At 36.6% G+C, this 16,086-nt stretch overlaps 1 protein-coding gene across 1 annotated transcript in view; it reads right to left on the reverse strand.

Annotated features, from left to right (window-relative positions):
* The window catches only part of ACXD (Adenylyl cyclase X D), an 83,801-nt gene that overhangs the window by 21,252 nt on the left and 46,463 nt on the right, over positions 1–16,086 (reverse strand). The window contains exons 2-4 of the mRNA XM_071588925.1: positions 14,019–14,159; positions 6,313–6,661; positions 1,288–1,487 (exon numbers count right to left, since the gene is read on the reverse strand). Coding sequence (XP_071445026.1) covers positions 1,288–1,487; positions 6,313–6,661; positions 14,019–14,159 — 690 coding nt within the window. The remainder of the gene's footprint in view (positions 1–1,287; positions 1,488–6,312; positions 6,662–14,018; positions 14,160–16,086) is intronic.

Raw genomic sequence — 16,086 nt, forward strand, 5'->3', positions numbered from 1 at the left:
CTTTCTTCATAAAATAAGTAATAGATATTGGGATATTTGGTACACCATCTTTCTCTGATGTCTTTTAAATAAATATCTTGCTTTTTAAGATTTCCTTTTATGCATTGAAAAAACCTTTCCTGCCCAAATCGTCTTTGATAAGAGCGAGCCATGTTCAAAATTTCACTGCAAAGTAGCCCTTTTTGATACATAGATGCCCCCATAAATCCCAAAAATGGCATATATATATATATATATATATATATATATATATATATATATATATATATATATATATATATATATATATATATATATACCCCTCCCATAAACTACAACCTTGAAGTGGTGAAAGGGCTTCTGCGTATTGATGACCACAAGAGCTGTGCGAGTGGGAGTCAAAACAATTGCTCCTCGTTGGGTCACCCATGCCAGATAGGTCGAAGTTTAGGAGCCAGACCAAAGGTAGCCCATGCGGTGCCTGTTCCTCAGGCGTCTGACCCAGTGGGGCGGCCATTGAGTGATAGTGTCACGTTAAAAACACTACTGAGAAAGGCAACGGGAAACTACCTCAATTATCATTCCTAAGGTTAAAATGATGGACACTACAGAGAATATGAGTCCTGGCAACTACGGGGCTCGGCCCAATCAGCGGGGCACTACACACAGCTGGTTGGGCCGAGCCCCATAGTTGCCAGGACTCATATTCTCTGTATTGTCCATCATTTTAACCTTAGGAATGATAATTGAGGTAGTTTCCCGTTGCCTTTCTCAATAGTGTTTTTAACGCGACACTATCACTCAATGGCCGCCCCACTGGGTCAGACGACTATGCAGCCGCCTCCCTGAGGAACAGACAATGCATGGGTGACCCTACCAGGAGCAATTATTATGACTCCCGCCAGCACAGCTCTAGGGGTCATCGATATGCACAAGCTCTTCCACCACGTGAAGGTGGTAGTGCGGGGGTGGGATATGTATATATGTATGTATATATATATATATATATATATATATATATATATATATATATATATATATATATATATAATATAGATTTTTAATCTCTTTAATGAAAGGAGATTTGAACTAGAAGATGTTTTTATTTCTTTTCACTTGAAACCTCAAAAGATATACCTAGTCTTGACTAATTCACATGATGAAACTTCCTCAGAATTCCATACTAAAAATTAAAATAAATCTCTCAGTGATGATACTATGAACATGTATGAATGAATAGCTCCCAAAATTAAATTACCCAAGGTGAACCATCACTATAAAAACACCAAAAAGAAAATGTTTACTCACCCTTCTAATATTGTCTGTATAGTCCTGGTAAGAGACAACTCCATTACAAACTAAATGAAAGACTGTTGTAATGATGCCCATCACAAATGCTTGTCTGTTGTCCGGCAATGGTAGAAAGACATAACAAGCCAGTAAAGAATAAGCTGCATACACAGGTCTCACAACAAGATAATCTTGTTTAGAATCATTTGCAAGGTACACTGAAATGCAATCAAGCAATAAGAACATTTGAAAAATATTAAAAGTGAGTGACAAGGACTAGATTTTAATTGAAATGTTTATATTAATCCAATTGATATTTATTTCAGAAAACACGTAAGAGCAATAGTAAGTGTTGGCACCAAAGTGTTGATTGAAACTGAAGCACAAAGCATTATTTACCGCTTCTTATTTTAATCTCACTTCCATGAGGAGCACAAATCAAACTGGAAATGATGATGTTAAAAGCTTCATCCTAAAATTAAATGGTTCACAGCAAATTCTTTTGGAGCTATATTTTGGGTTCTGCTTCAGTAATTTAAAGAAGTTTGGTTTAGGGGAAAATGTCAGAGTAGGCACAGGGCTTGATTTGAACCTTGGGGGCATTTGGGCACTCGAAGCTCAGTGGAACCCACTTATGCTGAGATTAAATTGAGTGGGGATGAATACACTTTCCGAAATTGTCATTTTTCCTGCATTTTGACAAACTTTCATTTCCAGAAGTAGACACTCCACAAGCTAGCTAGCACAATCCTTAACTGGTACCAACTTACATGCCGAATAGAATGGTTTCAGGCATCACTTTGTGGAATCGATTCATTTCAGAAAAGAAATACTTAGTTATTCCACATATATTTTATTAAACACGACCCAGGTTTCGACTTACAAAATCATCATCAGGTGATCACCTGATGATGACTTTGTAAGTCGAAACCCGGGTCATGTTTAATAAAATATATGTGGAATAACTAAGTATTTCTTTTCTGAAACTTACATGCCTTTTATTTATTATTTGATTTTACTACCTTTCAAAAACATCCTACCATGATAAAAAAGTGTCTACAAGTATTTGATCAGTTATGTATTTAGCAGTTCACGTTCATTCATAGGAAGGAGACTGAGTACAATACATTAGAAACATGACAGTTTTTATGAAAAAATTGAGATACAAGAGCTGATTACCAAAAAATTTAATAATTGTTCAAAAAGTTAAAATACTGTTTTGACTGGTGTACCCCACATCAGGTAATGGCAGTTATATATTTTCCAATACAATTTAGAAGGATTTACAAGGATTTAAATACTTGATGTTTTCTGTCATGATTAGTTTTGCATTATTAAATTACTACATCATATTTGACTAAAACCCTGATAAACACAGAGATATAAAAAATGGATTCATCTAATAATATTACGAAAATCATTAATTTGAGGAGAATTCAGATATAAAACTGGAGGTATTACATAGAACATGAATGAAGTATGGGTAAGCGTGAAGACAAAGTGGGGACACTCCATGATATTCATGTGAAGTCATCATCAACCATGTCTATCTGAAAGGCATATGTCTTTGCTAAAGGGCAAAGGTTAAGGAAATGCCCTCAGCTATAGACACGAATGTAAGGGAATGATGCAGCAAATGAGGGTATGCCAAGAGAATCAAGTGCACAAAGGTGCATGCAGGAAAATAGTCTAACGTAAGTGACTGTACCTTGCCCTCATCACCACCATCCTACATTACATGAATACAGAAATTAATTGCAAAGTAAAGGCTATCATAGAGGCCTTTAGTACTGTCATTTCCTAATTTCTAATGCACACAGCGATGCTGAATATAATAGAGTCAACTAAATACAGAAATGGATAATGAAATAACAATTAATATGAAATGAAGGCCAATATAACGATTTCAGGGTGTAAAAATCATTCGCCTTGACCGGGATTTGAACCTGGATCCCTCAAAGTCCAGTTGAGGGCTTTAGCTAATTAAGCTATCGAGGTGTCTTTTTAAAATATGAAATTTTTTTTCTCTGAAAATTTTTGGGGCTTTAAAGGAACAAGATGTTGTGATGAAATATTGGAAATACAAAGTCACAGGTATTTTTAGTCGTGCGCGATTTGCCACAGTCCAAGGTCAAAGCCAACTTTTTAACACTTAGGCTGTTTATGCCTTTGACAAATTCCAAAGAAACTGCGGGAGATGCCACAACAGTAACTTTTAACAGAGTCATCCGCTGATGTTCAATTCAATGCAACAATTTCAGAGTGTAAAAATCATTTGCCTTGACCAGGATTCGAACCCAGATCCCTTAATGTCCGGTTGAGTGCTTTAGCAAGTTAAGCTATCAAGGCGTCCTCTTAAACTCTGAAATTTTGGGGGCTTTAAAGAAACAAGATGTTGTGACGAAATACCATACATACAATGTCTCGATAGCTTAACTGGCCAATAATAGCCTCAATAGCTTAACTTGCCAAAGCACTCAACTGGACATTGAGGGTTCCGGGTTCCAATCCCAGTCAAGGCGAATGATTTTTAAACTCTGAAATCTTTGCATTCAAATGCATATTAGTGGATGACTCCATTAAAAGTCACTGTTGCGGCATCTACCGCAGTTTCTTTGGGATTTGAAATGAAGGCATTACCTATTCCAGTTCATATAGTTTTTAAGATATAATTTATTGATTTTAGAATGGTTAACATAAAGCAACAGCTAACATGAAAACATTTTTAAATGCTCAGAAAAAAATCCTTGCAAATATTTTTGGAAAACATGAAATGATATTTATGGCTGCATTTCTTAACTCAATGGTCATTTGAGATAGCTTGCCATATGACAAGCATACCATTAAGGATAATCTCACAACTTTACTTCTCCTGAACCCTCTCCTTTCCATTGGTATGTAGGTTGATTATTTGGGTAGGGTGTCACCTAACGACTGAAAGGATAGGGGTGGGTAGAAGTTAAGTTGTGGGATTATCCTCAATGGTTTTCAAATGAAATATCTCATTGAGGGTTTTGAGGGATGTTTTGAGAGAACTAGCACTCCTGTCCATCAATGCAGTCTGCACAGTGTATTTATGCTAAGGTATGGCAAACTTGATAATATAAAGCAATAGCTGAAAATTATTAAATTTGATATCTCAGGAATCTTATAATTAATATGGTCAAAGGTTGGAAATTTCTGGAGTGGTGATTTCAGAATCATGCACTTATGGACATTTCCAGAAAAATCAGGGCAATTAGTTGTAGGAATAATTATGGCCAAAGAAATGAGCCAGAGTCAATGGATTATGAAATTTAATTAGGGATTAATACTGGTCAGATTAGAAAGGAAATGAGGAAAGGTGAGGAATGTTAGATGGAATGAAGGGAGGCAGAAAGCATCAAGGCATTGAATAACAGTTTTATGTAGTGTGGGCTGTCAGGTTGTGTCTTGTTGAATGAAGGTAAGTGCAATAATGATCAGTCTTTGTTCATCTGAAACCTGCATTAAACAGCAGACTACCCATACAAATAATGGTTCAAGTCACACTGAATAAGGAACAGAAGACATGGATTTGTGGATGAAGATTCAGGTGGGAAAAACCAATATGATGCAATTCATATAAGACATTGCAGTGATGGTGGAAAGTGAGGAGGATTCCGATATCATGCGAAAAATGATGGAAAAAATTGTGGGGAAGGAATATGATATGAAAATCAATAGAACTAAAATCAAACTAGGGTGAGTGACAGTCAAGTAATAATGAATATGCAAGTAATAATGTTATAATGTAAATGTAAAAGTAAAAATTAATGCCCAAACATTGGAGGAGGTTAATGAATAAACATATCTGGGTAGCAGGATCACTAAATATGGGTGAAGGAAAAAAAATAAGAGGAAGGATAAGATAAGCAAAGATAGCATTTAACAATTAGAAACACCTCTTTACAACAAACAGTATCAGCTAATGTACAAGAAGGACATCGCTAAAAACGGTGTACTATTGCCCTATATGGTTGTGAAACACTCATGATTGGGATAGAGGAGGAAAGGAGATGAAACCTATTTAAACAGTGGTGCTATATGAGAATTCTCAAGTACAGTTGGAAAAAAAAATATAAAAACAAAGAAGTTTTTCTGATGGTGGGAGAAAGTAGTTCCCCTTGGAGAGGTACCTGAAACAGGAGGACAAGACTAAGAGGACATATTCTACATCACAAGAGCTTAGTTAACACACTTTTGGAGAAATAGACAGGGAGAAAGAGATGTAGATTCAATATATTTTTCCGAATTATACAGACTTGAAAAGAAGAGTTGGAAATAATGATAACTCCAAGACTGCTACAGACCAATTTAAGAACTGAGCACCTAAGATGAAGAAGACATATCATACTATCTTCAAGCTTCTTCACCCTTGGTTGTGATCATTCACCTCTTTATTTGCAGTTACAGAATGTTTTGCTTCTTCCTTCCATCAAGCGTCACCTTTCATTCTACTGCTACTCAATGCACTTTCAGGACATTTCTTAATATGCTATCCCAACAATTTTTTCTTTCAAACTTTTCCAGGCATTGATCAGTTTCATGATCAATGTATTTGAAGTCATTACTTCATGCAAATATTTTTCAGGAAAACTACCATTAACGAATTCATATTATATTTAATTCCTTGATCACGGCAAACCCAACTAATTATTACAAGAGAATGAAAGGAATTTCAACCAAATTTGTAAATGGCAACAACAAAACCTGTGAGTTTCCTAGACCATTCCTTTCCTAATGTTACTGCATCTGAATCAGATTCTATTGAAGTGAAAATGAATAAAGATTTCAGGGGGAAATTATCATAAATTTTTCTTTAATACCTAATACCGGCAGCATAAAGAAATTCTGTGAACTATAAACTGAAGTTACTGCTACAAGAGTTGGTGTTCCCTTGAACTGAATTTTATTTTTGCATAATTGCTTGATAAATTTGTCATACTCTTCAATGTATTCTTCTGATCATTTGAATTTTAAAAAATTAATTCTCAATTGAAAATTAGATTAAACTTTACTTACAGTCTGAGCTATTTGTGGGAGCAGACATTGCTGATGACATGGACTCAATTTCTGCCAGGCGTGGCTTCTCTACCTCAAACTCTAAAACTGACTCCAAGCTCAGTGTTGTCCAAGACCCTCCATCACTTGAGTTTGAGGGTGTTGTCCTTCCATCGGAGCCAGTTACAGAATGATAAAGAGGAAGACCAACGTCTACTGCTAGGAGAACAAAGATGACTAAAAAGGAGAGCACAAGTTGCATCCAAGGCCAAGTATTTAAAATCTTTTCACTGTAAGTTATTACTATTATTGGCACACAAATCAATGATAGGAATCCATAGGCCACCATATCTGGCATCGTTAAGTCAACCTGAAAGAAAGCAAAAGTTGGATGAATTAAAGGGAGAATTTCAATTAAGGGGTTTCAATTGTATAAAAAAGCAATTAAATTCATTTTGATGAAGAACATTAATGACAGAAAATCAATAAGTTGAGCATTGTCACCGACACTAGTTACCAATATTAAACACATCACTTTGAATCAATATCTTAAAATAATGAAACAGAAAATAACTTAACGTATATGCACCATCACATAAACTAAATCTCATACACACCAGACTAATTTTGACCCAAATATGACCCTACCATGTTTGGACAATGTTATTCAGATCATTTATCCTTTATGGAAAAAAAATTTCATCCATGGTAAGCCGTTTTGAATTCATAAACAACCATGTCCATACACAAATTATGCACACTCTTGTTTATGCTGGGCCTCATAGGTTCCCTTTATCTAGATTTTTGGGCCAATAGGAAGAAAATAAATTTTTACTATCGGCTTATGGTTAATTAACTTTGATTTTTTAATCCTCCATCCTTCCAGATAAAAATATGTACATTTTTCTATATAAAAAAACCATAAACACAGTAATCAACCTGAAGGTCAGTTTGGTAGGTGATGGTGGAGTTCAACTAGTACTAAGACCGACGGCATGGGAAATTCATACATCGGGGTAGGGGGGCTGGTTCCTTTTCCTGTGCTGGATATGGTTTCCCAGGAAGATCTGGTACCCAAAAAATCACACACATATATATGTGTGTGTGTGTGTATGATGATGCATGATTGCTAAAATACTATCCTTTCCTCTTGTGTGTTGTATATTTCTCCTTTGGTGGGTGAAACAGCTCCATAGCGCCATCTCTTGGCCAAGGAATCAGAGCACTTGGTTGCATAAAGCATCGCAGATCTCAGGGTAAATTACATTTCCTGGATAGCTCGAGTGGTTGAGAGCATCCGCCCACATTTCAAGTCCCAGTCTAGGAAATATTTTTACACTCGTGATTTGCCTGATCCCGCCTTCCCTGCCTCTAATAAGTTCATCATTTATACGTGTTCCTATCCCTTTTCCTTATATCTATTTCAATATGAATGAGTATTTGTTTGCCGTTTGGCTGGATTTCGTGTTTGAATGTGCATGTGTATATATATATATATATATATATATATATATATGTGGGTCGTGGTAGTCCAGGGGGTATACCGTTCGACTGCTGCGGGAGGGTCCCGGGCTCGATTCCTGGGCGAGGCACTCTGGGCACCTGCAGCTCCACCCAAGCTAAAGTAATTTTTCGGGCACCAGATCTATCTGGGAAACCATAACCGGCACAGGGAAAGGAACTGGCCCCCCTACCCTGATGTGTGAATTTCACACGCCGTAATCTTATTGCAGTGGAAAAGAGGGAAAGATAAGGTTAGCCTTGGACATGGTTATTACAGGGAATTTCAATTATTTGCATGCTTTGAGTTGATTATAGTATTCTCAATTAATTGATAAGGAAAAATTGGGACAGCAAATGCATATTAAGATTATAGGGAATTTTGGATAGATTAGTTGATACTGCAATAAAATTGTTATTCTGTTCAATCAATAGGTGATCTTTACCATAAAATTAATATATTTACAATTATAGCTGCAATTTGTAAAATTATTTTACTCTTTCTAGCCTTTAAAATTGCTCATATGAATAACGAAGTTTATAGATAATCATTACATCCTTCAAAAACCCTCTTTGCCAACGATTGTTGCGTTGTGTAATAACTCCTGCTAGTATATATTATGTGACGTTAAGTGGCATGTAAACCTTCAGGTATGAATCTAAATGCAAGATGTACAAACATGTGAGTGCAGCTGTTTGGTATGCTGGAGTAGTTGATTTAGTTTTGTAAGAAATTCATCATACCAACAAAACTACACGTTTTGGAATCTCCTATCAGTGAATGGATTTCTTCTTATGATGGATGTAGTAATTTGCTTTTGGTGAAAACTAAATATAGGCTTACTCAAATCATTAGAACACTGATGAGGGTAGCAACATAGACCACTACCGGTGTTTGACATTGAAAACTATGTCCCATATTTATTTTTTTATTTAGCCTTAGTCCGAAAACAGCATTTTTTGGCCTATTTCCAAGGCCCATAGGACGCACTTTGATTTTCCATGCTATAATTTACAAAAACATTCTTGAATAAGACGGAAAAGAATTAAACTATTTTAATGTTAGCACATAATAAAAACAAAATGGAATTGTTACATAAAAGAATAGCAGCTATATCAAGTTTATTCATTTTAGGATCCCAAAAAATTTTCATCATAGCTGCTAAATCGTTTCTGCAATTATTGTTGCTAGGGTTGTCACTATCCTTATGCAAAATGTCATCCACTTCCATCTAGTGCATTGCTAATTAACACTTTTTAAAAGACATTATGATAGTCTCACTTCTAACTTTATGAGAGGACCAACTTTTTTAACCAACTGCAAACACTAAAAACCGATGGACGTTTCATTCTTCTCTTTGGCGAGGCATCAGGAGTTGATACCTTTCTTTCAAATTCAAAAAGACAGCTTTTGAGCTATTCTAGATGAGGCGTGAATGCACAGACCATTAATCTTCATGAATCTCTCATACCATGATGTTATCCCATAAAAATTGACAATAGACATATCTATTGCTTGTTTTCTTGCTTCAATTAAAATTATTTTTGTTTTAACAATAATTCCATTTTTCATGTGATTTATTATTCAGTTCTTAGCATGTTCCTCAATATTTGACCATCTGGGAGCACATGAACATTAAGTTTTTTACTCATATCTGTCTATCTTTACTAAATCCACCTTCTCCTTCCTCAAACTTCTTTCTACATGCTTCTCATACCATCTTCTCAGCTGGAGGTGGGCCCAAACATCATCAAGCAGCATTGTTTCTGTGCTCTGAAGTGTAATTCACAACTTTGTGCTCATATGAAATATTGTATGACAATCTTCTCTCCTATGATCCTATAAAGTTATTATCATTTTAAATTTTTCTGCAATATTTAGTCTCTGTTATCATTTTAATATTACCTAAATTTGCATAAAAAACGACCGTGTTCTACATCTTCATGACATTCTCATACCACTTATGGTTGACTGCCTGTAGACTCCAAGTTTACGGGGAGAGACACAATGAATTCATTCAAAAGATATGTTCCCATTATCCCAACTTGTATAATTTTTGCAGCAGAAACATGTGAGATGCAACTAAATGTGCCACATTTCACACATTTACCATTTATTTGAGATTTTTTTAGAAATACCATTGTCTATGTCTGTTGTAGGAAAAAATACGTAGTAGTAAGTATTTTTCTGGCAAATTGGCTTGTACCTTATAGGTTGAAGTTATATTCATGTACCCTCTGCCCATAAGATGTAGGCTGATATCAGAGCACATTTTGGAATTAACACAATGATCCTATGGCCCAATAAATATTGTGTTTGTTTATTATTACCACCACCCAGTGACATGATTATTCTTATTATTACAATTTGTACAAATTTTTACGACTGATTTTCAGCAGCTAAGTAATATTTTCATTCTGAACAGCTCCTCAGAACCTAAAGAGATACTCTTAATCCTTGTAATTAACACTCATTTAATTATTACATCAGAAAAGTTTTTATTTCTTTAGTAATAATACAAAATGAATTTAATTGTAAGATTTGAATCAATTGGATCAATATCCCTTGAATTAAAAGAAATCTTTGACTAATGATTTTTCTATGTATTCTAAAATGGTTCAATTGACTACGAGCGGTAATTTTTAATAAGAATAAAATTTCAAGTTCAATAACTTACCATATAAAGATTCCAACAATATCACTATGATGTAACAGAATTGATCCCTTTCTCTCTAATAGAACAATGCATAACATTAATAACTAAACAATTCTGTGGAAAACTTATAAAATCACATAAACAGGCACACAACCATGAGAATAACTTATCCCGAAGGGTCATACCACATAGTTTTAAAATTAGCTGACCATCGCTTGCACTCATTATGGCATAATTGAGACCCACCGTTTAAACATGAAAATTGGCTGTAGGTGAGGGCTGAGATCACCAAACCCTTATTTTATGCAAAATGCATAATTCATTCTTATACTTATTTGAAGGCCATATTATTTCCTGGAGCCACCTGGGTTTTTCCAAAAAGTTCCTGTCATCAGAATTATTCACAGGCTAAGGGTTGCTGAATATGTTTAAAAGTAAGAAATAAGAAAGCATACTCTCCAGATTTTGACCTAGGAGTAATTTCTACGGAGTTTGAAAGGTTTTAATTTCATTTACATATTCATGCTAATCTTTTGCTATACATATATGCATAAGTAGTCCCCCAGACCTATTTGTCCCACTTTTTTATTCTCCTCTGTCCTCTTGTGACAGATATAACTACTGTAATGCAATACCTTTAGATTTTCCCATCAATCGTAGAAAATAAGACATAGCTCACAATTTTAACACTAGCTATACCATGGAAGATCTTCCATGATTGCACCTATCAACAGTTTCCCTGTGGTTAACCTACAAAATAAGCATTCGAAAAATTGCATGCTCCTCTAGAAAATTTGAACTCAAAATTTTAATTCTCGCTAAGGTAAACCAACTGGACATCCCAAATTGGTACCTCCCATCCTATAAACACTTGAATCTCATTTCATTCATCAACAATGATCATGTCCTATGATCAATTCATAAGGCTGAAGTTATGATAACTACCTTAAGAGCATCCTGCTAGTTAGAGACTCTAAAAGCTATATTATCATGTGCCCATCCTCAAAAACCATTCTGATTTCAATTGTCCTTCGTAATCGCAATATACTTCCTCAGAACCAATAGCAACAAAAAGAGGGGGGCGAAATCGTCCGGGGTCGTCGTTTGTTCATGGCTCAGCCAACAGAAAAATAGATGAAATTTTTTAAGTCCAGCGCAGCTGAGTCACTATTCAGTGAATTACATCACCCCAAAATTACATTATTTATCAAAGAACTTTTACATCCACTTTAGGATTGTTTCGCCTCGTAAATCACGAGAAAAATGACCGATAAGATAAAAAAAATATTGGCTAATTATTAATTATAATAAAAATAGTTTTTGGTCGCGATGTTATTCTTATTAAGTAGGTTCATTTGACTTCAACTTTGAGCTCCTCGGCCACTAAGAGGTGGAACGAGAGGCATCGAAGCCGAGCTACGAAGGCAAATCGAGTGTGAAGATGGAGGGGTTGGCTGGCGCACTGTCTGATGAGGCCGTGGCACGTCCGACCTTTGGCACATAGCGGACGCGGTCCCTCTGACTCACTTGATGTCGAACAATGCCGAGCGCCCGACCCTCGCCGTCGAAGGAAGGACGATCCTCGCCCCTCCCTTCGTCGCCATCCCTTCTCCCACTCATGCTCGAACGCCAAAGAGCGACTGCCTCCTTATCCGAAATTCATTTCACAACCACTCACTCACGACGAACTCGTGTCGGAAGTCGAGTTGGTATGAATCAGCTCCGTACACAATCACACAAGCCGATTCACATACAGCAGTGGCCACCTGCATTGGCTGCACTATGCCCAAATATTTGTTTCAGTTCACTGAATATCCCCAGCGTTCACGATAAACGGTCGAAGGGGCTGGACCGAAAAGTTACAGTGCCCCGACACAAACAGTTCCTTGACCTCCTCTACCGCTTGACCCAGAGCCCCTGAACTTTATCAACCCAATCGTTTGGTGGCTTCGCCCCAAATAAAAAAAAACTACTAGTCGCCACATACGCATTATATTCTCATGAAATTTGCTCGCCTCTTGTGTACCACCCTTGAATCTTTCCACTCCTGCTCCTCACTTTTGCTTAATTATAACAATTCGTGCAAAATTTTTCGCGTACATATTTATTAAGGAAAACAATCGCGGTTAAACTTAATTAAAACTGCGTGAAATCCTTTTTACCGATCAAAATGTGAATGAATTTCACTGTGAAATGCCATAGAGATGATTAGAAATTAAAGCAAAAGTCTATCGTGCATAAAAACTATTACCATTAGTCCATTAACAGGAAAACAATTACGCAGGTATACCCAACACACATGTACGTATGCGGAAAAAAAATTCGAGGAAAATTATAAACATTTTTAGGAATTAACGTGAGCGCTCAAGGGTTAGAGTTGAAAAAAGTTCAACTCTTTCAATTAAGGTTTCGTTTATTTTTTAATACTGCAAACTTTATTTGGATTTATTGTTAGTAATGGCGCAACACGGCGATGAAGGCGTGGTTTAAAAACAGGGAGATCGAAAAAGTAATCCTGTGAACTCAACGTAACCTCAAACTTTATGTTCAACAAAATATAGAAACTGGAAAAGTTCATATCCCCAAAGCGTTACGCTGATAAGAAAGGAAATAGAAGGCATCTATTTTTCTTCCACCATGAATTATTTGCATAAACTTCATGATCGCTTACTACTTTCCTTCATGTTCATTCATTCAAGATGATCGGTTGTGCCAACAAATGTTAAAACTGCCCAATTACACTGGTGATAATTTAGACGTAAAAATATATTTCACACTTTTTTCTGAATTCCCGTGGATTAAAACATTTTGCAGTTGTAAATAAGGACAAGATTTCGGGGACACTCAGTGGTTAGAGATAACGCTATGAAGTCGATCGGGGGACAATGTTATCAACTCACACATTTGACACTTGAGCAATTTACTGGGTAACTGAATTCCATGTAATGGGAACAGAAAAGGCAATCGGTTCGTTCGGAAGGAGATAAATTTTATCCAAAGGAAAGATAAAAACTTCTCACTCTTAAGAGTTGACAGAAGGAAATGCACCATCGGAATTGAGAACTGTGCATAATTTTGCGAATATATACCAAATTTAATAAGATTAATGAAATTAAGAAATTTTAATTTAACTCCATATATTATTTAGAATATTAAACACACACAAACACACACAAAACCATTACTGAGCGCGAATATTCACAAAAAAAGTAGACAATTGATCGGATAAATAACTTCCTTCGTCGGAGTTCCAAATTTGCCATGGGAATATCAAATGTTATACGTGTGACTGACTGCAGAGCGAAATGAAAGTAGAAAAAATTCACGGTGGAAAAGCTTTCACGGATACCTGCAATCCATTGATATCATGGAAATATTATTTCCTAAATCACCAGGAAAGGAAATGTTTCTTAAGTAGTTGAAGGATGTAATAGTAGTGATGTGATGACCAATCCTATAGCATCGTACATATCTCCGCATGCACACGCATGTAGCATATACGTACACAACTCCTTAAATTGTTACTAAAATAAAGCTAGTAAAAGTTATTAAAGGAAAAGGTATACTCACATTTGAAGCGAAGTACAAAACTAGCAAGTGCGTTAAACCAAGGACGAACTGCAACATGAGGAAAATTGAGAAGTATGCATGCTGCAGGCGTCTCTGGTACCGGAGATATAACCCCTCGAGGTCCTTGATGCGAAATTGTTCCTGAAAGAGAGTAAATTATTATGCCCTCTTAACTATTTTTCCAAATAAACTTTATCATAATAAAAACCGATATTGACCAGGAAGGCATTTCCGAGGGCCAATGGCGCGGCGTGTTAATCACCCGCATTGATAATAGAGGGTGACTAAAGGTTAATGAATTTCATGAAATCCTCATTTAAGTCATTGATATAAAAACCAGGATGAAAAAAAAGTAGAGATTTTTTCTGGAAAAGGAAGCAATAGACAAGAATTCAGTGGACTTGTGGTTAAATACGACTTTTCAGAGAATGGATAACGCAATATATAATATACTTTCAAAAAATTCCATCACACCTGGAGATTCAGTTAATCTCCAATAGTATTTCCTGCTTGAAAACATTCGCAGCAAAAGGCAATCGCTTCAACTCAGCTCCTTTAACTTTGGCAGGCGCAAATATATGACCCTTCCTACGACCTTTTGATAAAATAAAAATTGTCCAATCCAGATTTCGAGGAACCTTACTTTTCATCTTGTGACAACTGGCTTGTTTTGGAGTGAATAAAATTTCCTCTAAAATACGCATACATTATCTCTGTGGAACTGTTGCGAACATCATAGAAATCAAATTGGGAAGATACCACGAGGAACAAACGATAGCAGAAGTAAATAGAATAACCATTGGATTGGGAAGACTGAAGGACTATAGAAAACCAATTTCGAAAGACATGATGACTTTGGGAATCGACTGCGAGAGGCGAGGAAATGGATGAACTGATCTACTGCTTCAATTTAAAAATATGGGGTCAGAACCACATTTATAACCCCGAAGGTTAGTGTTATAGGTCAGGTTAGTGATCATACTAAGCCCAACGACGCTGGAGCATCCGCCCGGCAAGTGGAAAGATCCGGTGTTCGAGTCCCGGTTGAGGAGATATTTTTACTCTTGTGATCCGTTCGATTCCGCCTTCCCCACCTCTATTGTGTTCGTCCTTTATACGTGTTCCTATCCCTTTTCCTTATGTATGTTTCTATATATATGAGTATTTATTCGCCGTTTGGCGGGATTTCGTGTTTGAATGTGTATTTGGCCAATGTGGCTCATCTCTTTCTTCTGGCTATGCGTGCCACGAAACGCACTGTTCTTTTCCTGTATGATGTTGTATGAATTCTAACCATTGTCCTTTCCTCTTGTGTATTGTCCATTTCTCCTTTGGTGGGTGAAACAGCCCCCTGACGCCATCTCTTGGCTAAAGAATCGGGGCGCTTGGCGACATATAAGACCCACGGATCTCAAGGTAAATTACATATCCTCGATAGCTCAAGTGGTTAAGAGCATCCGCCCGGCAAGTGGAAAGATCCGGTGTTCGAGTCCCGGTTGAGGAGATATTTTTACTCTTGTGATCCGTTCGATTCCGCCTTCCCCACCTCTATTGTGTTCGTCCTTTATACGTGTTCCTATCCCTTTTCCTTATGTATGTTTCTATATATATGAGTATTTATTCGCCGTTTGGCGGGATTTCGTGTTTGAATGTGTATTTGGCCAATGTGGCTCATCTCTTTCTTCTGGCTATGCGTGCCACGAAACGCACTGTTCTTTTCCTGTATGATGTTGTATGAATTCTAACCATTGTCCTTTCCTCTTGTGTATTGTCCATTTCTCCTTTGGTGGGTGAAACAGCCCCCTGACGCCATCTCTTGGCTAAAGAATCGGGGCGCTTGGCGACATATAAGACCCACGGATCTCAAGGTAAATTACATATCCTCGATAGCTCAAGTGGTTAAGAGCATCCGCCCGGCAAGTGGAAAGATCCGGTGTTCGAGTCCCGGTTGAGGAGATATTTTTACTCTTGTGATCCGTTCGATTCCGCCTTCCCCACCTCTATTGTGTTCGTCCTTTATACGTGTTCCTTTCCTTATGTATGTTTCTATATATATGAGTATATATAT

This window comes from Hetaerina americana, unplaced genomic scaffold (genome assembly GCF_022747635.1).
Source record: "Hetaerina americana unplaced genomic scaffold, ioHetAmer1.1.p SCAF_30, whole genome shotgun sequence".
NCBI lineage: Eukaryota > Metazoa > Arthropoda > Insecta > Odonata > Calopterygidae > Hetaerina > Hetaerina americana.